The sequence below is a fragment of the Calcarisporiella thermophila genome (assembly GCF_041956535.1).
Source record: "Calcarisporiella thermophila strain CBS 279.70 unplaced genomic scaffold VTP21scaffold_19, whole genome shotgun sequence".
NCBI classification, from domain to species: Eukaryota; Fungi; Calcarisporiellomycota; class Calcarisporiellomycetes; order Calcarisporiellales; family Calcarisporiellaceae; genus Calcarisporiella; species Calcarisporiella thermophila.
In genome coordinates this window covers 354,391-377,274 of record NW_027192209.1, presented here as the reverse complement: position 1 = coordinate 377,274, position 22,884 = coordinate 354,391, and the positions used below count along the sequence as shown (strand labels likewise).

Sequence of the window (22,884 nt, the reverse complement as noted above, 5' to 3'; positions counted from 1 at the left end):
ATCAGTCTTGGTCCGTAATTTCTGTCGTTCGACGGCCGACCCAACCTCGCTCACGCTCAATTGACGATTGATTGAGTTTTGGTTACCCCTTTTTTCTTTTTTTTTTATGTTCGTCACAGTTTTTCTTCATGTTCGAATCCCTCAACTAAGATCTCTCTCTGCGAGCGAGTACTAATTTAAATTCTAGCCATCTCAGCGTGCGCGTGTGCCTAAGTCTGGTGAGTGCTCAGCGCTGCTCTCCTGTTCTCGAATCCCATCCAACTAATGCGGCCATTGCCCATCATCTGACAGGTCCTGCTCTCTCCCCACTGGTGGGTTTGAATTATATCGCATCTTTCGGGATTTCCTCTTCAGATTGGAACACCATCCCCTGGATACAGGCTGTCCATCCTCAATCCCCCTCCCCCCCCGCCGCCACCGCCCTTTTCTACTTCTCTTTCCATCTTCGCATCCAAACTCCATTGTTCTGTAATTGCATTCCTCGTTGGTAGTCATCGAACATCATCTCCTGCCGAAACAGGAACCATCCGGCACATTGATTAACCTGGAATTTCTCAACAGCACTCTCCGCCTCCAAGTTATCCAATCTCCACTGTAGATTTGTGTCGAAATCGATCATTGAAAAAGTTTGTATTTAACATTCATCTACTTGCATCCGCGGCCCCCTCCATCACATTACCATCGATCAGCCAGGTTTATTGACGATCGATCCTATCCAATCAGCCTTCCCTTATAATGGCCACGGTAAGACGTAGCACGCATACAAATACGTCACCCGCGTCAGGAATTGCCATTGAACAGCCCATGCCATCTGCATCCATCACCAACAAGCCTGCCTCTCCCGCAGCATCACTTTACCATCTCTGTCGGTCGGTGCTTGACCGCCTGAAGCGAGTGCCGGGCTTTGACGAATTCCTCAATATATCTGACGACCCTCCGCCTCCGCTCACCCCGGGTGGCTCTACCGAATTGCCACCGCCCCTTTTTGAAGACGATCCGCTCCATATTTTGTGGCAGATATGTCGCAAGGGATATTCTCTATGCGCCCTCTTTAACGCCTTAGATCCTGAAAAACCGTTGCGCGTCAACTCGGAGAACCTTAGCAATGCTAATCAGTGTAAAGCTAGTGTATACCATTTTCTATTAGCGTGTCGCGACCAACTCAAGTTGGCCGAGGATAGTCTGTTTAGCATCACGGATGTATTCCAAAACAACACTAACGGGTTCGTCAAGGTGAGCATTCCGATGCCCTGTGCAATGGATGGTTCCATTCCATTCCCACTAATGCCGGCCCATCCATTTTAACCTAGGTTGTCCGGACAATAAACATTGTGCTCGACAGGCTGGAGGAGAAGGGGGTCTTGCAGGAGCCAAAAAACAAGGAGGCAACCGATGACGGCGAGCAGCTCCCGCTGGACTCGCGGGCCAAGGTTGTCAATGAGCTGCGCACAACCGAACTCAAGTATGTGCAGGACCTCGAGATCCTACAAAATTATATGAACCAGCTGCAAGCCCAGCAAGTCGTCTCTGCCGACACGATCCACCACCTCTTTGCCAACCTCAACGCGCTCGTGGACTTTCAGCGACGCTTTCTCATGGCATTGGAGGCCAATGCGGACAAACCGCCGGCGGAGCAGCGGTTCGGCGAGCTTTTTGTCCGCATGGAGGATGCATTCAGCGTCTACGAGCCCTACTGTACAAACTACTCCTCGGCACTTGACCTGGCCGTGCAGGAGACCCCCAACCTTATGAAGCTGTCGGAGCTCGTGGAGCCGACCTACGAGCTCCCCTCTCTCCTTATCAAGCCGGTCCAGCGCGTGTGCAAATACTCCCTCCTCATGGCGGAGCTAAACAAATACACGGACAAGTCACATCCGTATTTCCAGGAGCAGACGGACGGGCTCAACGCAATAAAGCGCGTGGTGGACAAGGTGAACGAGACCAAACGCAAGCAAGAGAATGCGCTGATGGTCGAGGAGCTCAAGACCCGGGTGGATGATTGGAAGGTAAGCACGAGTGGGAATCTTTAAGGGCGATTTCCACCCGGTCACTAACGTTCGTTTCTAGGGCCTCACGCTGGACAACCTTGGGGAGCTGGTGCTGGTGGAGACGTTTATCATGTCAAGCAATGACATGGAGCGGGAAATGAAGGTGTATCTCTTCGAGCGCGCCCTCCTGTTCTTCAAATACGTGGGGGATAAAAACCGAAAAAACACAAAGACCAACTCGATTACCCTGATGAAGAAGCGGAGGGGGAGTCTAGTGCTGAAGCTCAAGGTTCCAATCGCCAATATCAACATCATCATGAATACGGCGCGGAATGGTATTTTGCTTTTGCATGCGCTGGCTTTGGAAGCGGGGAAGGTTTCTAACCCATCGCTCTTTCCCTCTAGGGGTCTATACCTTGAAGGTGTTCTGGTCCGACGTGGAGATGGAGTCGTTTGTTCTCAAGTGCCGAAACGAGGAGGTGCTCCAGCAGTGGGAGCCGCTGCTCAACAAGCTGGTAAGCGAGATCCAGCAGAACGGAGGCGCCCAGTCCGCAAGGCGGTCGGGCCTATCCTCTGCGATGCAGAGCATGGATTTGCGGTCGCCCACCACCGAGGACTACCCTAGCTCCGTGTACGACGATGAGTTCGAGTCCGAGGAGGGGGGCGACGGCGAGGTAGCGAAGCCCAGGAGCACCTCGGTCCAATATGCCCGCAAAACACAGGCCACCGGTGCTCGGCCGCGCGCGCGGACCGAGGATAGCTCCAGCTTTGCCTACTGGGGCAGCCAGACGCCCCCTCTCCCCCATATGGCCCGGCAGTACGCCCAGCCGGGCGCCAACCCCCACGTCCCCCCGCTGCCTAGATCCTTCTCGGCCTCCACCGCGGCTACCATGTCGAGCGTCTACTCCGGCTCCACCCTTCCCACCGAGTACAGCAGCTCGAGCACCCTGGTGTATTCCCCCCATGACTCCACCCACCCGCCCCATCCCCGCAACCGAGGCTCCCTGCGGGACGCCCACTCCGCCTCGTCCTCCCCCCTGACCGCCGACACCTTTGCCAAGTTTATGATGGCGGAGCAGGACCCCCATTCCCGCGCGGGCGACGAGGAGGAGCTCGACTTCCCGCAGCCCCCGCTGATGCGCTCTCAGTCGGACATGACCACGGCACGCACGGGCGCCAACGTGGGGCTGGGGCTGTACTACAACGGGGCCGGGAACGGGCAGGCGCCTCCCGCGCAGCCGCGGATGCCCCGGGGCGAATTTGCGCGAACGCGGCTTCGCTCTCAGAGCAATCCGCACCAGCCGCTCCACGTCCGCAAGCCGACGCCAAACCATATGGCGGGCTCGGTGGAGGAGGTGCCTCCTCTCCCGCAGATCCCCTCCTCCGACGCAGAGTCGCCCCTTCCGTCGCCCGTCTCCAACGGCCCCTCCATCCGCATCAAGGTCAACTACGGCGAGGATGTGTACGTGATCATGGCGTCCACCGGCATCGGGTATCGCGAGCTGGCCGACAAGGTGGAGCGCAAGATGCGGCTGGTGGCCGGGAAGGGCGGCGGGGAGGAGGCGGGCGAGGTGTCGATCCCCCCCCTCCGCATCAAGTACGTCGACGAGGACGGGGACCTGGTGACCATTCGGTCCGACGACGACGTGCAGATGGCGTTTGAAGCTTGCGGGTCGACCGTGGTGAATCTCTTTGTGTCGTGAGCTGGGGGGGGGGGGGAGATAGCCTTCCACCTCTTTAATCTTCTTGGCTCCTCTCTTCGCCCTCTTTCTTGCATCCCTTTTCTCCTCCTGTTTTATGTTATTCCTATGCTTATTTTTATTATTCTTATTCTTCTTGCCTCCCCCTCTTCTTGACTCTTCCACACGGACACGCACGCCATCACCGAACCCTTTTTAGACCTTAGGAAATGCTCCCTCGCTTCTTGGGATCCACTCTATTTTTATTTGTCTCCTCCTCCTCTTCTCACTTGTTCCCTCTCGATATAAAAATTGTTTTTCTTTTCTTGATACTACTATTTTATGATTCTATTTTTTTTATGTTTTATTTACTTCCGAAGTTTTTTTTGTAAAAGAATAAATCCTATATCCTTTTGAGCTCAAGCAGCGAGGCCCGAGGATGGAGGGGTGATCGGCGGTGAGGGGGGTATACCATTTACATATATTAAATACTAAGTTTCTACAGTCGGCAACAGACAGAAATAAAAAAAACACGGCTGCCCACGGGGGTCAGAGGTGGGGGAGGTTCACGAGGAGGAGCGACAGGGCGAGAAGCAGAGTGCGGGGGATGGCGAGATTGGGCGAGGAGACGGAGGCGGCAATGCCTTCGCCGGGGCGCAGCACGAACTTGGGCGGGGAAATCGGCAGGGTGGGGACGGGAGCGGTGGGCACCAGCAGCACGGTCTCCATGGGCCCCACACAGTCGTATACCTTGCAGAAGGGGGTGGCGGGCTCCGTGGGGTGAGCGGTCAGAGGAGAGGCGCTGTGCTTTTCCTCCTTGCGAGGATGCGCCTCTTCCTCCGCCGCCGCCGCGGGGGAAGTTGTGGTGGTGGTTGTGGTAGTGGGGGTCGGCGTGGTATGGGAGCGTGTCGGGGGCGAGGCCGAGCCGTCGGTCTTGCTGGTGGGCTTGTTGATCGACTTATCGGATTCGCCGGAGGGGTTGGTGCCTGTGGGCTCGGCGAACCTGGACGCAACGCCGCAGATTCCCGAGGCGGAGGAGGTGGGGTCATACGGGGAGGACTGGGAGCACGCGCCCTCGGACGGGGGGGTCTCCCCGCCGTCATAGATATTCAGCTGGATGTTCTTGCCCGGCTTTTTGGTGGGGAGGGTCGAGTTCCCTTGATCGGGGCTGTGCGTGGTGGCCATGAGAATGGTGAGGTTGGAGGAGGGCATCTGGGAGTCCTTGATCTCTTCGCCCGATCTAGACGTCTTGTTCCCGGGAATGTCCATGATGCGCGGACTCGGGACCGGCTCGTCGCTAGCCGTTGGTTCCGGGTCTTTGCGCTTGGTGGCGCTGCGATCCGCCGAAGCCGGAGACTCTGCCTGTTCGCTTGGCACGACCTGTTTGCTGGGCCGCGTCTCAGCCGGGATGGCGTCTTCAGCCTTGGTCGGGGTTGACTTTGGCGCCTTTTCTCGCTCGGTCGGGGTCAGCGGCTGGGCCACCTGGGCCGGACTCGTCTTCGAGGGCTTCGCCTTCTCATCTCCACCGATGCTCCGCCGTGCCCATCGCAGAGGGCGTGCGATCGCGGGCGAGCCGATTGCGCTGCCATCATACGAGGCGGAATCGACGGCCAAGGCGAAGAGAAGGGGGAGGAGAATCAATGCACATGGGTATACAAGGGACAGAATCCGCATTATGGTTGGATAGTGAATGGGAGGAAGCGATTAGAGGGGGGCGGGTGTGGTGTGGAGAGAAGCTTGGAGGGGATTAGAGAGGGGAACCTGGCATCCTTCGCGGGCCAAGATGCATCAACGAGCGGATGGAGAGAGGGAAAAGTGAGCACGCGCCTCCCCCCAACCGGTGCTGGCTCTGGTAGAAATACGGCGTCCACACCAAACCTTAAATTAAGCTCCTGATCACCAAGATAGATTTACTTGCGGAGCTTGAGGCTAATGAAGGACGCCGGCCAATCCGCGCTCGGCGCGGAGTCCGCGCCGCGAAAATCGCCTGCTCCTTTTGCAATTATGCCGAGCAAGGGCATAGGGGGGGGGGAGGAGGGGTAGCAGACTTCATTTCAGAAGACAGCGAGGTACAAGGGAAGAGGAAGAGGAACACACACATATCCATCAAGGCGAGTATATACAGTCGACCTCTTATAAAGATACTGTTACAAACTAACTGCACTCGTGCAATGATACATACAAGTAGACAGGCCGTCTCCAGCCGAGGCGGTGGCAGTGCCGGCTCGGGCTGGCCGCGGGCCTGCAAGCAGGCTCAATCTATCGATTGCGAGAGCGGGGGCGAGATGACACCCGGCGGGGGAGTCGCAGGGAGTCGGCCGGGGCGCGCCGGGGCTTGCGCCGGCTCCTCTCTCCGGCTGTCCCCGCCAACGCTGCGCTCGCTCAAGGCCTCGTCGACAAACACCGGGGCCGCCGCGTCCTCCTGCGGTGGCAAAAAGCGCTCCGAGCCATCGAAAAACGCCTCCACGTCGCCCTCCACGGTGTCAATGGGCAGCATGGTGGCCAGGCGACGCAAGATCGGCCGGTGGGGGAGGTCGTGGTCGGAATGGTCCCCGGCAATAAGGGATTCGCCCGCGGTCGTGCCGATGAGGGCGGGGGAGCGACGCGAGAGACGGGAACGACGGCCATTGCTGTTGAGTCCCAAACTGGCGCCATAGGGCGTGTAGATCGGGGTGGGGGTGTTCTGGCGGTGATGGCGACGATAATGTCGGTGGTGGAGGTGGAAATGCTGGCACGGATTGTTGATGAAATGCTGCAATCTTACTTTCTGTAGAGGCGTCAAGAGGCTGAGCGATCAGAAGAAAGGCAGAGGGCAAGAAAATCGTTCTACCTTGTAAAACAAGCAGAAAAGCCTACGGATCTCCTTGTCGTTGACATCGATCGCCTGCACAAACTGGTCGAATGTGAACGCTCTGCTCTGCTAATAGGATAGAAAAGAGCCTTGGATCAGTCCAGTCCCCAACGCACTTGGCAGAATCGGCCGTCCTACTTCATTTCCCGAATCCTCGTCCGCCTCATCAAACAGCGCTCTCATCTAAAAGCAGAATTTAGTCATGGGCAAGGAGACGCAAGGCAAATGGGCGAGGGGCGGCGCTACCTTGAGGCTCAAGATATCATTATAGCGCGTTGTCATTAACTTGCCCATGGATGAAGAGATTGGGGAATAAATATTATGTGATCAAAAGCCGTGTAGATCGCACCATGCGCGATTCTCGATTCTAGCGTCAATGACTGAAGGGCAATGCGGAATAGTCAACCAAGGAGAAAGAGGAGGGGAAGTTCCAGGATCCGTTTTAACGGCTTGCTCGAGAGCACAAGAAAATCCCGAATGTGACTTCATTCCTCGTGCGTCCGATCCCCCATTTTGGGGGATGCGAAGAGTCTCCAACGCAAGCACAAAAAGCCACAATAGCTATCCGGAACATCAGGCTCATTTCAGACTCCCAAATCGGTAGAAAACTACAAGTCTTGCTCGATCCGCCGGATTCTTCCAACTCGACATGTTCCCCATTCCATTTCACGGCGACCCAATTATGGCTCTAGCTGCAAAACGATTATCCCTTCCCACCTCGCATTGCTCTTTTCCACCCAGATGATCCCCTCCCTTTCGCAGGGACACGTGGGGCCAAACTTCCAGAGTTCGGCAACTTCATGACTCAGCTTGAGCAATCAGCCGGCTTCTATGAAATGCTATGCCCCTCCCTGATGGCTGTGCCTTACTCCAAGTGTATTCTGCTTGATTGGCTGGGCCGCCCAATCGTGAATCGTGAAGATCGCGATCGGCCTCTTAGAGAAATAGCCTGTTTTCCACCATAGAGCCCTTGTGCCTCCATCACTTTATTACCAATCTCTCTGGCTGGCCCTATTTTAGGCGCTTCGTGTTAGGGGCAGCGGGACTTTGTTTGCGCAAATAGTTACAACCTGCACCGTCGCCTCGCGTAGGTGAGGATGTTATCAGGAAAGCTGGATCACTCAAAAAGCCAAAGTGGCAGAGTGAAAGAGTAAAATAAAAATCCAATCAACCTGCTTTTATATTGGGTGAGAAAACGCCAGATGAAAGGGGCATGGATGTCCACTAAAAGTTAACCGAAAATGGCTCGAGTAGATCTGGCCATATTTCACACGTTGGGTTTACTTGGGCTTTAAAGGCGAGAGCAAAGAAAACTTACATGGAACCCGGGAAGAATTATGATAAAAAAAAACAATATACAAAAAAAAAAGGTAGAGTCTGCTAAAATACACACGTATTCTCCTTCCCACATATCCATGAAGTCACTTGGAGAGGGAAAATAACAATGCATGTCTAATGGAGCGCCGTGGCTCATGGAGGTGAGGGGAGAAGGGAGGGGGGAGGGGAAGGGGACCAAGTTCACTCTAAACCCGCTGCCTGATTCAGCGCCTTGACAAAAATTTCGCCGCATGCAACCAAGACCGCAATCACAATCAGCCAGATGATAATCCACGTCTGGTAATGCATGTGCGCGCTGTTCATGTGCTCTCGCAGAACCTCGAGCAGATCGCTAAGCACCGCGCAGCGATCGTTGAGGATTTTGGCCCGCTGCGGAATCTCGAGATAGAGCTTGATCACATTGTAGAGCGGTTGAAGCGAGGGCTCGCTCCAGAATATCTCGGGGGTGTCTATTGGGTGGAGCAAGAGTACAGAAATCAGAGCGGTGCGCAAACACCGATATTCAATGATGATAGCCTACCCAGCACGTTCGATACCAGGTTCACGTGCATTCGCAGCTTGAACAGCTGTCCGTTCAGCTTGGTCACTTGGGTGCGGCTCATGTCCAGGTGGCCACTGAGGGCCAGCCGCTGTGGAATGGATTTGGTGGCATCAATGGTGGAGTCCATTTCATCCTCGTAGTAGGCCAGCACGGTACTCTGCGCAATGGCGTGGGAGATCGTTAGCTTGAGGAGATGGTTGCCACTCTTGATCGTGATCATGTCGTTGTAAATGCTGCATACCCGTTAGTAGAGGTTAGCACAAGGGGCGGGCACTGCCAAGAGAGACTCTACTCACCGTGGCTTCTGATCGAGCGCGTCCGGTTGATACTGGAAGTGGAACTCTTCGCGCACATCCTGCGACAGCCGATTGTTTTGGAAACGGGCTATGTCCGCCAGAATAAGCATCTCCTCACGCTCCGAGAAGTTCCAGAAAACGGTGACGCCGTAGTCGAAGAAAAAGCATTCCCCCCCCGCAAACGGCACCACCTCTGTAGAGCGGCGCTTGGATTCGAAATCGTCGATGAGATGAGGCTCCGCCGTCTTATCGGCGGACGAGGGAGAGCTGGACATGCGATTTCCATCGGTCATCAGGTTGATGTTCTCGATCGTCTCCAGCTGTTTGTCGTGAATCACATTCCCCCCCGGCGAGCGCAGCGGGGGCGAACTCTTCAAGCGAGCGTCCGCCGTCCCAGGTAGCAGGGGGAAATGGTAGGGGGCGTACAGGCATTCGTCGTACTTACGTGGCCGTACGCCGTGTATGTTTTTGAGGTAGGCGGCGAGGGCTTGCAAATCGCAACTCCCGGCGGTGTAGTAGGCGGTCGCGCGGGGAATGTTGGCATCCGCACGCATGTCTTTTGGCATGCGCTCGGCCTCAGTGCGCTGCGTGTCAACATAGGTGGGAGCCTGGTCGAATATGGTGGGCTCCTCTACGGGGGGCGGAATGACACGATCATCTTCAGGGAAAATGACCAGCTTTTGCGAGGTTTTGGTGGTGCGCAATGGTTGGGTGGGCTTTTGGCGCGGTGCCCCTAGCGTTGGATTGGCAAGCACAGTTGTGGCCACCGGGGTTACTCTTGGAGCTGGGCCTTCTAATTCGGTGTCCGTGTGCGCCCCAGAGCTGGCAGACCGTTTTACTCGCTTCTGTCTAGCGGCTGTGGTACTTGGCGACACATGCGTAGGTAGGGATTGATCGGTGATGGTCCGGTAGGGTGGATCGGGCCGTGTAGTCATGGTTCTCTATCTCTCCTTTCAAACTCCTATCGATGATCAGAGGATTCCGGTATGTTTAGGGAGAGAAAGCTAACCAGATAGATGGAATACAAGTCCAGGAAATCGCATCCATTTGAGAATGATACAAATGAATTGACTACGCCACCTTTCTGTTCAAAGCCGTGCGACTTCCATCGCTAAGCTCGTGTTGGTCGATGGCCCTCATAGAATGACTGAGTAGCCTATGGGGCTCAGGTCGACAACCACTCTGGGTTATAAAATGGGTCTATATTTTTGGAATAAAAGAAAAAGTATATATATACCCTTCAGTTGAATGAAGCATTAAAAATAGGTATTAGAATTTGGATTAGGGGGGGGATACGTAGTTAAAGGTACCGAACGAGAGAAAAAAAAGTGGCAGGGCTGGCAGAAAGGAAGGAGAATAAATAGCCAAAAATAAAATAGCGTCGAGAATGATAAAGGTGTTTCTTGGAGAGAAAGAAGGAAATAAATTGCACAAATACAAGAAAATGAAACAATACCAGAGCGGGAGAGGAAAACGGCTCTCTAACAAAGACCGGCCCGCTTTGCAAACGCCACCGCGACAAGCACGAAAATACACAAGAATCCGACAATCCAGAAAAACCACACCAAACCCTTGCTATTGAAGAAAGGACAAGTGCAAGCGTTAGCGGTGGGTGAACATTCAAGTCAAAGTGAATTCGAACTACCTATCCATTCCTGGAACAGGGACGTTCATCCCCCACAAACCAGTGATCACGTTAAGCGGCACAAGCACGGTGGCAAATACCGTCAGGCGCCCAACGACATCGTTCGTCCGATTGCTCACTTGGGTCAGCTCGATGCTGATCTGAGCGAGGTAATTGTAATGCGAGCGGGCGAGAATTTGCTCAAAGTGGTTCAAGTTTTGGAGCATGGTTATCAAGTGATCTACCAAGAAAAGGGCGGCTCAGTATAAAGAGATCACACAATACAAGGTTAGGACGGTACCTTGGATATCTCCCAAGAATAGGTTCACATCGTTGTGGAGGATATTTCCTCCTAGCGACAAGCTCTGGGTCGGATACACCCCGTAAGCAGTGGAACCATTGTTTCCGGGCAGAGGTGGGACGGCCGCGGATGGTATGGGCCCATAGGGACCAGGAATTCCAGAGCTGGCCAGGCCTGTCGATGTGATGGGCCCCGAGCCCATGGTGGCACGCGTTCCGCTTGCGATGGTGGTTGAGCTGCTAGACACTTCCTTGTCAAAGTCCTCGCATCTTTTGATCAGCCCACGCACCACGTCCACCTTGGGATTGAGGAGCTTCAGCAGACCCATGACCTTCTTTCGGCAGTGCCCGATGCGTCGAAGCATGTCGCTTTGCTCGGATTCCTTGAGAATCAGCACAAGCTCATCGATGGAATCCACCTCCAACTCGATGTGTTGAATGAGGGGGGCGAACGAATCGGTGATATCATCAATAATGGCATAGTTAATCCACTCTATGCAGTGGGCATGGGGTCAGCATCAAGCTTAAAAAGATGGTTGGCGATGACAGTACCTGGAGTAATGGTGATATGGTTTTGAAGCTGCTCAATACGGGCTCGAACATTCTCTGCGTGGGGAATCGGCCTATGATGGACGGTGAGAATCCCATCCGGCATCACGACGCTGTACATGCTAATCGGGTCTAGATAGCCTGGAGAGTAGTGGTCTTGATCAAAGGTGCGAATGCACACGAACATATAATTTGGAAAAGCTTCGCACTTTTCCCGTGCCTCTTCCGTTTGGATGTCCTCTGTAGTTAACGGATGAATACGAAATATCTAAAGGATAGATGGTCAGTCCTATATCCTAATTCGATCCCTTTCGACAAGGTCCCTCACCCGACTAAAAGCTCGCATCTCAGCATCGGTGGGCGACAAGATGTCGATCCACCATCCGCTGGTGGACAACATGTCAATGATGGATTTTCCCTCATGAGTGAGTTCGTTGAAAGTTTCCGCATATATAACACCCGTGGCGGGGGAATAGAAACTAAAGCGTTCCGATTCAAGTTGCTATAGCACACGAAAACAATCAATTAAGAAGGGATCAGATAACGGGAGAGGGAAGGGGGGAATAGGCATGGCTACCTTTCTTCTTTCAGGTACGATCGGCTTGGATAGATCGCCCTTCAGCGGGTCCTTTTCATTTAAAGTGTCTCCTTCTGGCTCCACCGTTGTATCTGATGGGTCATTGCCAGAGCGCGAGGCGGGTATTAATTCGCCTCTCAAATACGCCCCCAGTGCATCGTGGTCAATCCCATTCTTTGAGGTAGTTTTGATATCAGGAAGCAGGGGAAAACACACATCCTCCTCCACATTGGACGGCCGTCTTCGTGTTGTGCGGGGAGATGAAGTAGCCTGCTGCAATTGAATTTCAGCAGAAGAGCTGTCGCTACTGTTGCGGTGGATAGCCATTTGGATTATGTAATCGGTGGGAGATTCGGCCTGCTGGCCCGCATCGATTTCAGAGGCGGAGAGGAGATTGGGGGCTGGGCGATCATCGCGGGATAATGTGCGGCGTCTAATCAGGGAACGCTTTCTAGTTGGCTGCTGCTGATCCGATGTCATGCTTGGATGACCAGAATCCATATATTAGGTGGAATGAAGAAGGCGGTGCAAGTGTAGAAGACAAAAGGAGAACAAGTGAATGGTGACGGATGGAAAGTTTGAAAACACTAAACAATCATTACATTCCTTATAATTCAGGATAGAAAGTAAACAATCGATATTCAGATATAAAGATCCAATTTGGCATTTTGCACACAGCTCTGATTCGTTTAACCAAGAACCTGTGGACTGTGGACAGCTCAGGTCACCAGAACCCTTTTATGAAATTGAGAATTTTATTTGAGATTTGGTTGTGACAAGGGAATTAGATCCTATTTCAGGGGGTGGGGGAGGGGAGAGAAAAAGAAAAAAAAAAGCAAATCATTAGGAAAAATCCAATAGGAAAAATGAGAAACACCATGTTGCTTACTTTTTTACTATTTGGAGCACATCCTCGTCTTCCAGGACATGATCCTTCCCGACCTTTTGACAAACGTGCTTACAAGAGGAGCCCCAGCAGTATGCGTACCGCATGTCGTCCACAAGCGATCGGTGAATGTAGCGGCACACGTCGGCCACCGAGCTTCCATTGCGAATGATAATGCCCTCGTTGAAATCCGGGAATTCTCCGCGCTTCTTGGTGTAGATCCGGATAAGGTCCAATTTCTGAGTGGAGAGAGGTGATTAGCTTTAGCTCACCACGCAAGCTGCGGATCATCGACTCACCTGCCATATCTTTTCGATTAAATAGTCCAAGTTGAGATCATTTTCGCAACTGACCACGACGGTATTGGGCTGTCGTGCCAAACGATCCACCTCCTCGACTGTGATTTGATCGATTTTGTTAAAGCACTATGATCGGGATGTCTCAATACAGGTGAGGAAAAAAAAAATAGAACTTGAGGCTATGGACACCTACATATAGGCATTTGATGTATTTGACGTTGGATAATACGACGTCAATGAACTCGTCGACGGTGATATCCTCGCGTATCAGCACCTCTGCATTGAAAATTTCTACGCAGATTCAAACCAATCCATCGAAAGACGAGTTATTAGGGGGTAGAGAGGGACACAGACCGAGGAGATCTTACTATAATCATGTAGAATATTTTGTACAAGTCTAGCCGTCAAATAGGTCAGCTTCACGGTTGCGTTGAAGCTTATGCCTCCTCCCTTCTTCACCTATGTAGCAAAGGGAAATGGTTAAAAAAAAACCTAGCAAAAATAGCGCGCACACATGGATGGGTAAAGACCTTGAAGTACACATTAGGCCGTTGTTTATTTAACCGAATGCCTACAGCCTCTAACTCGCGCTCTAATAGATATCTACAGAATAGAGCAGAAAAATTGTCAGGAGGCTGATCGAGAGCGCAAAGAAACGGTATATACCTCTGCTGCTCACTCTTGGTCGCGTCCAGCATCATTAGGACTAAGTCAGCAGTACGAGCCACTGCCACCACTTGTTTCCCACGACCCTTGCCTGCAATTATAGAAACCCTTTAGCTATCTGTGCTCCCTGTCAAAAATGCATATCCACTCACCCTGAGCTGCGCCTTCAATAATACCTGGTAGATCGAGAAGCTGAATGCTAGCACCCTTATACTCGATCTTTCCAGGGATACAAGTGAGAGTTGTGAACTCATAACTGGCGGCTAATGTAGGCAAAAGGAATCATCCGAGATTATTGCAATGAATGTAGACGTCGGGAAATTCAAGCAAACCTACCCACTGAATGCGTCTTGGTCACTTTACCCAACAGGGTCGATTTACCCACAGACGGAAATCCGATGAGTGCTACCGTTGCATTGCCGCTCTTAGTTACTGCAAACCCTTCCCCCTTTCCGCTTGATTTTGATGTGGGCTCGAGTAGCTGGGCGCGATACTTTGCAAGTTTGGCTTTGAGCAGTCCAAGATGGTGTTCTGTAGCTTTATTTTTTTGTGTTCTATTGATTTCCGCTTCGATTTCGCTAATTCGTTCGAGGATACCCTAAGAGGCATTATCGTATAGATTACTAAGAATCGATTTGCCATCCGTAGGCACAAGACATTTACCATGCTGTAGAAATGTTAACGTACAAATCGGCTAATGTTTTATTCAGTAAACGAGTTCCCGTAAATTCAATCGCATCCATATTCTAACCTAACCTAATCGAGAAGGTGGCTTTGAAAGACTACTTCGAATATTGCTAACAGATCGCATTAGCCAGTTGTGGCTTTAATTTCCTCTCTTTCGTTTTTTGTTCTAGCATATCTAGACGAATGCAACTATATGAGCCTGGAAGGGCATTATAGCAAATCAATCATTATAAGTCAAAATCGTGCCACCTCTTCCCCGTGTGCTGCATAACATCATTCCTCTCCGGAATCACTTTTGTACGGCCCCCAAGTTCTCCCACCCTCCCCCAGCGCCTATCCTCTCCCTTGGCAAATTGCCCCCGATTTGCCAAGAGTGGGATGCGATCCATCCCCTCGTACATGTCGATACGTCTTTTCAAATTGGGGCCAACGCCTCTTCTCCCTTCATACCGTCAAACTTAAAAGCTTTCGGAAGGACAGGCGACGTGGCTTACTCTGCTCTTGTGTCATCCAAACGTGCCCAGTGTCAATTTCCGATTGCGCCCGGCTGATCCAATTCCAACGTCGCGTTTCTTACAAATTACTCGTAAATTGCCCATTTAGCTAGGACTTGGATGTGTCAAAGTTCGGTATCAATTTCCCTCCCCCCAAAAAATAGATTTATGGAAGCTTGCACATGAACAAGGGCAATTTTGAACAAAAGGGCTCTCAATGAAGCTAAAAGTAGAGATATACATGTGAATAAACAAAATACAAGGAAGACGAGTTTTTCCAGTAGTAATAAGGCCATGAGGAATGGGTGCAACTAGTAGATAGCAAAATACATGATTGAACGCGCTCATTGGGAGGAGTGAGAAGGTCGAATGGAATGTCCATTCTCAACCTCAAACTACCAGTAGCAGGGCTCATTTGGGCTATGTCGACTCCAGCACCGTTTGCATAGCGGCGGCTCGCTCTCCATGGAGCCTGTCATGGTGGGCATGGGTGGCGGGGCAATGGCGTGCGGCATAGGGCGTGGTGAAGATCGAAGGCTCGGAATGCGAAAATGCAGGAGAATGGGAAGGATTTTTAGCCGAAGTGGGGGAAAAGGCAGCGGAGAATCCGGCCAAGGCCTGCTTATATATGAGGATTTATGGTTTCCTGTCATGGAGCCCACGGGGTTACAAGCTTTGCAAGTAAAAAGCTCGATCAGGAGCCAATCTCGAGGTGCATTCGCCCAATGACCAAGGAAGAAGGTTTGTGCACATGAGGGCTAGGGCCGTCGCCTTGGGTTTGGCGTATTTCGCTCCTCTTTGGCTGCGTTTCCATACTGGTGCAAACAAACCGGCGCGCTTTGAGCCTGCTGCTCGGGAAGCCCTGAGGCCTCGCGGGGGAAGTCGGCCTCTTCGAGAATCCAAAGAGGCTCTGGTTTCATCAAAGCAGGAGCGCCGAGCGGCTCCCACCGCAGCTTTTCGCCTCCCACGGCGTGTATGTTGTTGTTTTCCCCCTCCTTGTTTGTTTTCTTTTCTTGCGTGAGCAAGAGCTCTCTGCCGGCCAAACAAAAAAAAAATTCCGGCAAAGATGAATCCTCTCTGCAATTTCACAAATGCTGCGTTACATTCGTTTCTTTAATTAAAATTACACAGGGTGTTGGCTGAGCTCCAAAACAGGTCGCGTTATTAACATGCTGCACAAATAGTATCCCCCTCGGCCGCGTGGATTCTTAAAGAATGGGGGATCTCCTTTTGTTTAGGATGCAATGCGAGTTAAAACTCTTCTATATTAAATCTTTCCTTCCGCAAGATGAATCGAGTTTCACGCTTGTTCTGAAGAGCATGGGCACCCCCTGTAATCAATGCCGGAGAGTTTTCATATTCGCGAGGAAAGTCCCCACCGGCCCTCCCCCCTACCTATTGCGTTGTTTAGCTATTTCTTTATAAGTGGGAGCTGTCTTGTCTCTCAAATATCAACTTGACTTTAATTCGTCGTCATTGGTTTGGATTCCTTCGGAAACTCTGCTGATCAGAAGCTGGATTGAGTCGCAATGACGGAAACTGAAAAGATGCAAAATGGGGATGAGATGCCAAACACAGCCCCAGCATCGGAGGAAAAGCCGCCGGCAGCGGATGGAGATGCGTCTGAAAAGAAGCAGGAGGAGAAGAGCGGGGTGGAGTTCGAGGTAGAAGCGATACCGACTCGGCCCTGGGTCCTGGGCTGAAGCCTCAAGTCAAACTAACCTCCATCCTGGTTTTAGGAACACAAGCATACCGAGCACGAGGACGAGATCGATCCGGAGCGCGAGAAGTTGCTGCACACCGACCCCTCCAAGGGGCTGACGTCGGAGGAGGCCGCGGAACGGCTGGCCAACTTCGGGCGCAACGAGCTGGTCGAGAAACGGACTAACCCCATCCTCAAATTCCTCAGCTTCTTCACGGGCGCGATCGCTTACCTGATTGAGATCGCATGCATCCTGGCAGGTGTCACCCGGGACTGGATTGATTTCGGAATCATCGTGGGCCTTCTGTTCGTCAACGCCGCCATTGGGTTTGCCGAGGAGGCCAAGGCAGAGAGCGCCCTCGACGCGTTGAAGCAGAACCTGGCCCTCAAGACTCGGGTCTGGCGCGATGGAAAACTGACGGAAGTGGATGCGGCGGAGCTGGTGCCCGGCGACATCATTGTTTTGCGGCTGGGGGATATCATCCCCGCCGACGCTCGGCTGCTTGGGATCGGGGTGAACGGGGAGGAGACGGAGGGCGACCTCCATGTGGACCAGTCGGCCCTCACGGGAGAATCACTCCCCGTCACGAAGAACAAGGGGAGCACGGTGTACTCCTCGTCGGTCGTCAAGCAGGGCCAACAGATGGCCGTGGTCACCAAGACCGGCGCCCACACCTTCATCGGCCGGGCCGCCAACCTCATCTCGATCACCACGGAGGAAGGGCACTTCCAAAAAATCATCAACCGGATCGGAAACTTCCTCATCCTCATCACCGTCATCATGGTGCTCGTCCTCCTCGGCTACCTGTTGGGCATCACCCAGGCTCGCGACCCGCTGGACTCGATCAAGAAGATCCTCGTGCTGACCATCGCCGCCATCCCGGTGGGGCTGCCCACCGTCATGTCCGTCACCATGGCGTTTGGGGCGAAGCAACTGGCGCGCAAGCAGGTCATCGTGAAACGGCTGACCGCGGTGGAGGAGCTGGCCTCGGTATCGGTGCTCTGCTCCGATAAGACCGGCACGCTGACCCTCAACGAGCTCACCTTCGATAAGCCCTACCTCAGCAAGGGGTTCACCGAGGAGGACCTGCTGCTGTATGCGTACCTCGCCGCCGAGCCGGGCGCCAACGATCCCATTGAGGTTGCGGTGCGGCGTGCAGCGGAGGAGAAGCTCGAGATCCTGAAGAATCGCGAGAGTAAAACCGTGGTGCCCGGGTACAAGGTGACCTCTTTTCTTCCCTTCAACTCGGTCACGAAGATGACGCAAGCCAAGGTGTTGAACCTCGAGTCCCAGAGCTTGTTCAGGGTGGCCAAGGGCGCGCCCCAAGTCATTGTTAAATTGGTGGGCGGCGACGATGACGCGGTAAGGGCGGTGAATGCCCTTGCCCGGCGGGGCCTGCGCGCTCTAGGCGTGGCCCGCACGCTTCCGGGCGATGTCGAGACCTTCCAGCTCGTTGGAATGATATCCCTCTTGGACCCGCCCCGCCCCGATTCGGCCCACACGATTGCCGAGTGCGAGGGGATGGGGGTGAATGTGAAAATGGTCACGGGGGATCAGCTCATCATTGCAAAAGAGGTCGCCCATCGCCTCGGCATGCAGCGCGTCATTCTGGATGCCGGCCATCTCGTGGATCCCGAGAAATCAGAGGAGGAGGTGACGGAGCACTGTGTGCGTGCGGATGGGTTTGCCCAGGTGATCCCCGAGCATAAATACCGCGTGGTGGAGCTGTTGCAGAAAAAGGGGTTGCTGGTGGGCATGACGGGGGATGGGGTGAACGATGCGCCGGCGCTGAAGAAGGCCAATGTTGGCATTGCGGTGCATGGGTGCACCGACGCGGCCCGCTCTGCCTCGGATATTGTGCTCCTTGCCCCCGGCCTCTCCACCATCGTGGATGGGATCAAAACCTCGCGAGCCATCTTCCAGCGGATGCGCTCCTATTCTCTCTACCGTATCACCTCCACCATCCACTTCCTCATCTTTTTCTTCTTGATCACGTTGATCGAGCAATGGGAGATGGCGCCGCTGCTGCTGATCTTGATCGCGGTGCTGAACGATGCGGCCACCATCGTGATTGCCTGGGACAACGCCCAGATATCCAATCGTCCGGATAAATGGCGGCTCGGCCAGCTCTTGTGCATGTCCTTTGTCCTTGCGCTGTTCCTCTCCGCGGCCTCCTTCGCCTTTTTCTACACGGCACGCGATTATTTCCATGTCACGGACTTTGAGCTCAATACGATCATGTACCTGCACATATCCTCGTGCCCCCACTTCCTGATTTTCTCGACGCGTATCCCCGGCTTCATCTGGACGAATTTACCGTCGATCATTTTCACGGTAGTGATCCTGGCCACTCAGGTCTTTGCCATGTTCATGTCCATTTACGGGGCGTTCGGCGAGGCAGAAAGGAACGCCCCCATCGGATGGGCGTGGGGCATCACCATCATGGCAATCTCCCTTGCGTATATGTTCGTCTTGGATGCGGTTAAAGTGGCCATGTTGAGGTAAGTGGGTGGAGAGCTTGTCCCAGTTGTATTTCAGAGGTTGATCCGTGGGCATGATATATTGTTTTCCATATAGGTGGTGGTCGTTTGAGCGCACCGTCATGCTGTGGCCTACCAAGGAAAGAAAGAGGAAGCTTGCGGAGCGAAAGGCTGCGGAGAGGAAGCGCGCCGAAATACGCCAACTGGCCCATCGCATTCGCAAATCGGTGAGCGTGGCAACTGCTCTGCAAGCTCTCCGGAATGCCAACCCTTAGATAGCCACCCCCATTTTCCGGTACCAGCTGTTTATTTATTTTGCCAATATCGTACACACTATTGTTCCTTGTAATTTTGTATTCTATTGATGTCGGGAAATGTACTGTATTTATATTTGAAGCATTTTGCCGAGGAGTCAAGGTGTTAGTCAACGTCAAAACAAGGGCTTTCTTGAAAAAGCCAAATGGGTCGTTTCCTCTCTAGAAGCAGCTCTTTGTAGGAGCTAGTAAAAGGTTTAAAGAATAGGTTATTCATTAATCTGTGAGAGCTTCGTTAATCTTCCTTCTAATCCCAGTGATGAGCAAGGATTTGCTACAAAGCGCGAAAGTAAAACAAGGAATTAGCAGATACTGTACATACATAAAGACTATTAAGGGTAGTAAAAAAAAAACGAAGGAAAAGCAAGTTGAATCTACAGCTTGGAGGGACGATCGGGAGGTTTACAAGCTAACGCGTCAGGTGGATTCTGGCCCTCTTTTCGGAGCTCGTCAGCAATACGCTGATCGAGCTCGCTCATCACCTCATTATTCGCACTGGATCCCGCGATCTGTTTGCAGGCTTTTAAAACCTCAGAGATCTTAACCAGATCGCCAAAACCTTTCTCTTTGTGCACGAAGAGAAAATGTTTGTCTTGAATCACAACGGCACCTCCATATATTAGGCCATTTCCAACGAGCAAATTACCGGAAATGCCGCTGGAGAGCGCCTTGAACATGCTGGCATAGGTCTGTAGAGTGAAGAGATTCCACAAGGAGGCAACGCGGATCTCGCCCTCCCCGAGCGACTTGTAGAACGCTCGCGATTTGTCCCAGTAAAGCTCGCCATTCCAGAAGCCATTATTGAATTCCTCCGCACCCAATTGCTCATGTACCACAGCGAAACATCGGATGCCCAGCTTCTTCTCGAGAAATTCGCGGTGCCTTTTCAACGCAACAGCCTGGATCCGACAGAGCCAGCATCCTGGACGGCGAATGATTAGCGCTACTGCTGGCTTCGCGAGAATCTCGCGAACAGGGATGGCAATGTCCTTTTCCTCCGGCTTGTAGCTGTAGAGGAGTGCATCTTCAAGTGGCGCGAACAGGGCGGCTTCCTTCATTATGAAGTGGGGGAAGGCTCCCTATTAGGAGGAGAAGATTAAGGCGAGTGGAGATGAACAGGTTCGGGCAATTTCCTGTCCCTGAAGCTTTCACATGTGCCAATAGAATAAGTGGTTAGTAACGCGGTGGAACCATCCACATATCGGTGTTGCAGGCGGACAAATTAGGGAAGCGGGATGGACGTGAGCCCATTCGAGAGTCTTCGATAGCCGGGGAAGGCCCAAGTGATAAGGGCCAACACGCCGGATTTCTCCTTGCAATCGAGGGCTAGAAGCGTTGCGAGGGAGAGCGCAGCGGTGCGAGCCATGGACCTGTACAGTACACTCGGGTTTCAGGGAGACGAGGCTGCGCAACCATGTAACGTTACTTCAATGACTAAAACCAAGTTCACAGCGGGTCGTAGCCTGGTATGGGTCACAAGCAAGGTGCCATGGAGGAGCAGGGGATGACGAATCGCCCTCCGCTCAATTCGCAAAACGGGATAGCGTGGTGCTCCTGTACATAGAAAATCGGATTTTATGTAATCGGGAGTTCTGATCCCACAAACGATAATCACGGCCATCTCCTGAATTTCGGCGAGTGATTGGGTTGGGCTGCGCAAGGCACTCTTCCTAGTGCGACGGGTTTGAGAGCAGAAAGAAGAAAAGAACCTCGTGGCAAGGCGCAATTTCAATGGATGAGCTCATTTGGCTCCCCTTTGATGCGCTCGCGAGAGGATGATCGTCCAATCCGGTGGCAAGGCAAGGGTAGTGAGCTAAGGAGAACAGCGTGGGTTGTGCGAGGCCTCTGCTTTCCTTGGCCCTGTTAGGCCTGCTCATTCTAGAAAATGAGCTGCTGCGCTTAACCCTCTTTTTCTCAGACCCATTTCATTCTCCTCTCTCAAGTGGATCTTTTTCCTGAGCCCTCGGCCACTATTCCTCATCCCCACCGTGCACTTTCTGCAATCGCAGTCACTCCGCCGGGATAGGGGTCGAGTGGTCACAAACGAGCTGGAAGATCCATACAAACATGGATCCGACATGAAATTAGGTTGTCACTCAGTGGGAAACGGGGTGAACAGGTGGAAAGATGAGGGGAATATATAAAAATAAGCCGACGCCGCTCGCCCCCCCATTCCTCCCCCTTTGAAGTAGTTCATTATCGAATTTGGGCAAGCAGAACTCTCTTGGGAAACATTGTATATCAGCTCTTCATTTCTTTGCATAGTACATTCCTTCAATTGCATATATATTCTCTCATTGCATTGGTCGCCGTTTCATTTCACACCTCTCTCAACTGCATACTGCCATGAAATCCTTAAGTTTTCTAGCTCTACTTGTCGTGGCGTCGGCGGCACTTGCCAGCCCGATCCGGCGTGGGCAAGGTGATGACTTTGTTGTAGAGTCCAGCTCTTCACAAGCGCCTAGCGGCATCAATAACGCTGCCAACGGTGGCTCCCGCGCTCAGGCGCTCCGGAACCAGATGCGGGAGAAAATGGATGCCATGTTCAACCTCCAGGCCGCTGAATTCCGCCGCCTAGGTGGCACTGGTCGCGCCAACGACGTTAACCGCGCCCTCGATCTCTTCAAGGCTCAGCAAGACAATATTGAGAAGCAGCTCGACGACGTCTTCAATAATCTCGAGCGTTGCCAGGTCGATCTGGATCGTGGCCAGGGCAACAGCAACAACCGTGGTCGCAATGATGACAGAGGCCGTAACAATAATAATCAGAATGGGCGAAATGGAGTAGGGAACAATGGTCAGGAAAATAATGGTATTCAGGTCAATGGACGTAATGGACAACAAGAGCAACAGAACGGTGAGAGGACTCAAGTCGAGCAGAACGGTAGAGTAGAGCAGCAAGGTCAGAACGGACAGGTTGAGCAGCAGAAGAGCCAACAAGGTCAGAATGGGCAGGTGGAAAAGACCGGCCAGCAGGGCCAGAATGGACAGGTTGAGCAGCAGAAGAGCCAACAAGGTCAGAATGGGCAGGTGGAAAAGACCGGTCAACAGGGTCAAAATGGACAAGTTGATCAGACCGGCCAGCAAGGTGGGCAGAATGGAGCCGGAGGTGGTAAAGGAAACAAGGGAGGAAAGGGTAAAAAGGGTAAGAAGGCTAAGGGGACGAAAAAAAAGGGAAATAAAGCGATTCAGCGCTTGAAGCAGGTTCAGGAGGCTTTGAAACAAAAGCAACAGCAGCAACAGCAGCAACAACAACAGCAAAAGCAACAGCAGCAAGCACAAGACTCGCAGCAGCAGTCCTCGCAAGCAGAGAGCACCTCTGCTAAGAAGGATGCTCCTACAAAGCGCGCTCTAAGCGGATTCAGCGACCTGAACAGCGTTAATCCGTTCGCTAACATCGTTGTGGATGAGAAGAAATTCCCTCACAGCACCAACGGCTGGGACGAAGGAACGACTCATTTTAAACGCCAGGTCGCGGAGAATGGTCAGCAGGAATTCGACGATCTTAACAGTGATGACCCATTCGCAGACGTTGTTATAGACGAGAATGAATTCCGATCCAGTCGAGGAGGTTTCGACGAGGGAACCACTCAGTTCAAGCGCCAGCTCGCT

General features: G+C 52.7%; 11 protein-coding genes across 11 annotated transcripts; 3 read left to right on the top strand and 8 right to left on the bottom strand.

Annotated features, from left to right (window-relative positions):
• Positions 1-735: 735 nt before the first annotated feature.
• Positions 736-3,691, top strand: VTP21DRAFT_3955 (uncharacterized protein; the record flags this gene model as incomplete). Its single annotated transcript, XM_069394312.1, has 4 exons — positions 736-1,233; positions 1,311-2,006; positions 2,068-2,323; positions 2,394-3,691. The coding sequence occupies 4 exons, from the start codon at positions 736-738 to the stop codon at positions 3,689-3,691; spliced, it is 2,748 nt and encodes a 915-aa protein (XP_069248834.1).
• A 525-nt stretch (positions 3,692-4,216) lies between these two features.
• On the bottom strand, positions 4,217-5,341 carry VTP21DRAFT_3954 (uncharacterized protein; the record flags this gene model as incomplete). The annotated part of the gene is made up of 1 exon (XM_069394311.1): positions 4,217-5,341. The coding sequence occupies one exon, from the start codon at positions 5,339-5,341 to the stop codon at positions 4,217-4,219; it is 1,125 nt and encodes a 374-aa protein (XP_069248833.1).
• A 580-nt stretch (positions 5,342-5,921) lies between these two features.
• On the bottom strand, positions 5,922-6,812 carry VTP21DRAFT_3953 (uncharacterized protein; the record flags this gene model as incomplete). Its single annotated transcript, XM_069394310.1, has 4 exons — positions 5,922-6,434; positions 6,498-6,587; positions 6,657-6,701; positions 6,765-6,812. The coding sequence occupies 4 exons, from the start codon at positions 6,810-6,812 to the stop codon at positions 5,922-5,924; spliced, it is 696 nt and encodes a 231-aa protein (XP_069248832.1).
• Positions 6,813-8,036: 1,224 nt separating this feature from the next.
• Positions 8,037-9,628, bottom strand: VTP21DRAFT_3952 (uncharacterized protein; the record flags this gene model as incomplete). Its single annotated transcript, XM_069394309.1, has 3 exons — positions 8,037-8,305; positions 8,377-8,630; positions 8,694-9,628. The coding sequence occupies 3 exons, from the start codon at positions 9,626-9,628 to the stop codon at positions 8,037-8,039; spliced, it is 1,458 nt and encodes a 485-aa protein (XP_069248831.1).
• A 546-nt stretch (positions 9,629-10,174) lies between these two features.
• On the bottom strand, positions 10,175-12,244 carry VTP21DRAFT_3951 (uncharacterized protein; the record flags this gene model as incomplete). The annotated part of the gene is made up of 6 exons (XM_069394308.1): positions 10,175-10,268; positions 10,339-10,558; positions 10,619-11,110; positions 11,170-11,434; positions 11,495-11,668; positions 11,744-12,244. The coding sequence occupies 6 exons, from the start codon at positions 12,242-12,244 to the stop codon at positions 10,175-10,177; spliced, it is 1,746 nt and encodes a 581-aa protein (XP_069248830.1).
• Positions 12,245-12,527: 283 nt separating this feature from the next.
• Positions 12,528-14,260, bottom strand: VTP21DRAFT_3950 (uncharacterized protein; the record flags this gene model as incomplete). The annotated part of the gene is made up of 10 exons (XM_069394307.1): positions 12,528-12,534; positions 12,633-12,868; positions 12,929-13,054; positions 13,122-13,219; positions 13,297-13,387; positions 13,459-13,531; positions 13,595-13,685; positions 13,747-13,857; positions 13,931-14,192; positions 14,258-14,260. 10 exons carry the CDS (start codon positions 14,258-14,260, stop codon positions 12,528-12,530), a joined length of 1,098 nt encoding a protein of 365 aa, XP_069248829.1.
• A 910-nt stretch (positions 14,261-15,170) lies between these two features.
• VTP21DRAFT_3949 (uncharacterized protein) lies at positions 15,171-15,695 on the bottom strand (the record flags this gene model as incomplete). Its single annotated transcript, XM_069394305.1, has 2 exons — positions 15,171-15,533; positions 15,606-15,695. 2 exons carry the CDS (start codon positions 15,693-15,695, stop codon positions 15,171-15,173), a joined length of 453 nt encoding a protein of 150 aa, XP_069248828.1.
• A 609-nt stretch (positions 15,696-16,304) lies between these two features.
• VTP21DRAFT_3948 (uncharacterized protein) lies at positions 16,305-19,233 on the top strand (the record flags this gene model as incomplete). The annotated part of the gene is made up of 3 exons (XM_069394304.1): positions 16,305-16,439; positions 16,515-18,979; positions 19,056-19,233. The coding sequence occupies 3 exons, from the start codon at positions 16,305-16,307 to the stop codon at positions 19,231-19,233; spliced, it is 2,778 nt and encodes a 925-aa protein (XP_069248827.1).
• A 413-nt stretch (positions 19,234-19,646) lies between these two features.
• VTP21DRAFT_3947 (uncharacterized protein) lies at positions 19,647-20,330 on the bottom strand (the record flags this gene model as incomplete). The annotated part of the gene is made up of 1 exon (XM_069394303.1): positions 19,647-20,330. The coding sequence occupies one exon, from the start codon at positions 20,328-20,330 to the stop codon at positions 19,647-19,649; it is 684 nt and encodes a 227-aa protein (XP_069248826.1).
• A 164-nt stretch (positions 20,331-20,494) lies between these two features.
• VTP21DRAFT_3946 (uncharacterized protein) lies at positions 20,495-21,149 on the bottom strand (the record flags this gene model as incomplete). Its single annotated transcript, XM_069394302.1, has 3 exons — positions 20,495-20,642; positions 20,694-20,896; positions 20,982-21,149. 3 exons carry the CDS (start codon positions 21,147-21,149, stop codon positions 20,495-20,497), a joined length of 519 nt encoding a protein of 172 aa, XP_069248825.1.
• A 469-nt stretch (positions 21,150-21,618) lies between these two features.
• VTP21DRAFT_3945 (uncharacterized protein) lies at positions 21,619-22,865 on the top strand (the record flags this gene model as incomplete). Its single annotated transcript, XM_069394301.1, has 1 exon — positions 21,619-22,865. A coding segment is annotated over one exon (1,247 nt), but the record flags the coding sequence as incomplete, so codon positions are not given.
• Positions 22,866-22,884: the final 19 nt, after the last annotated feature.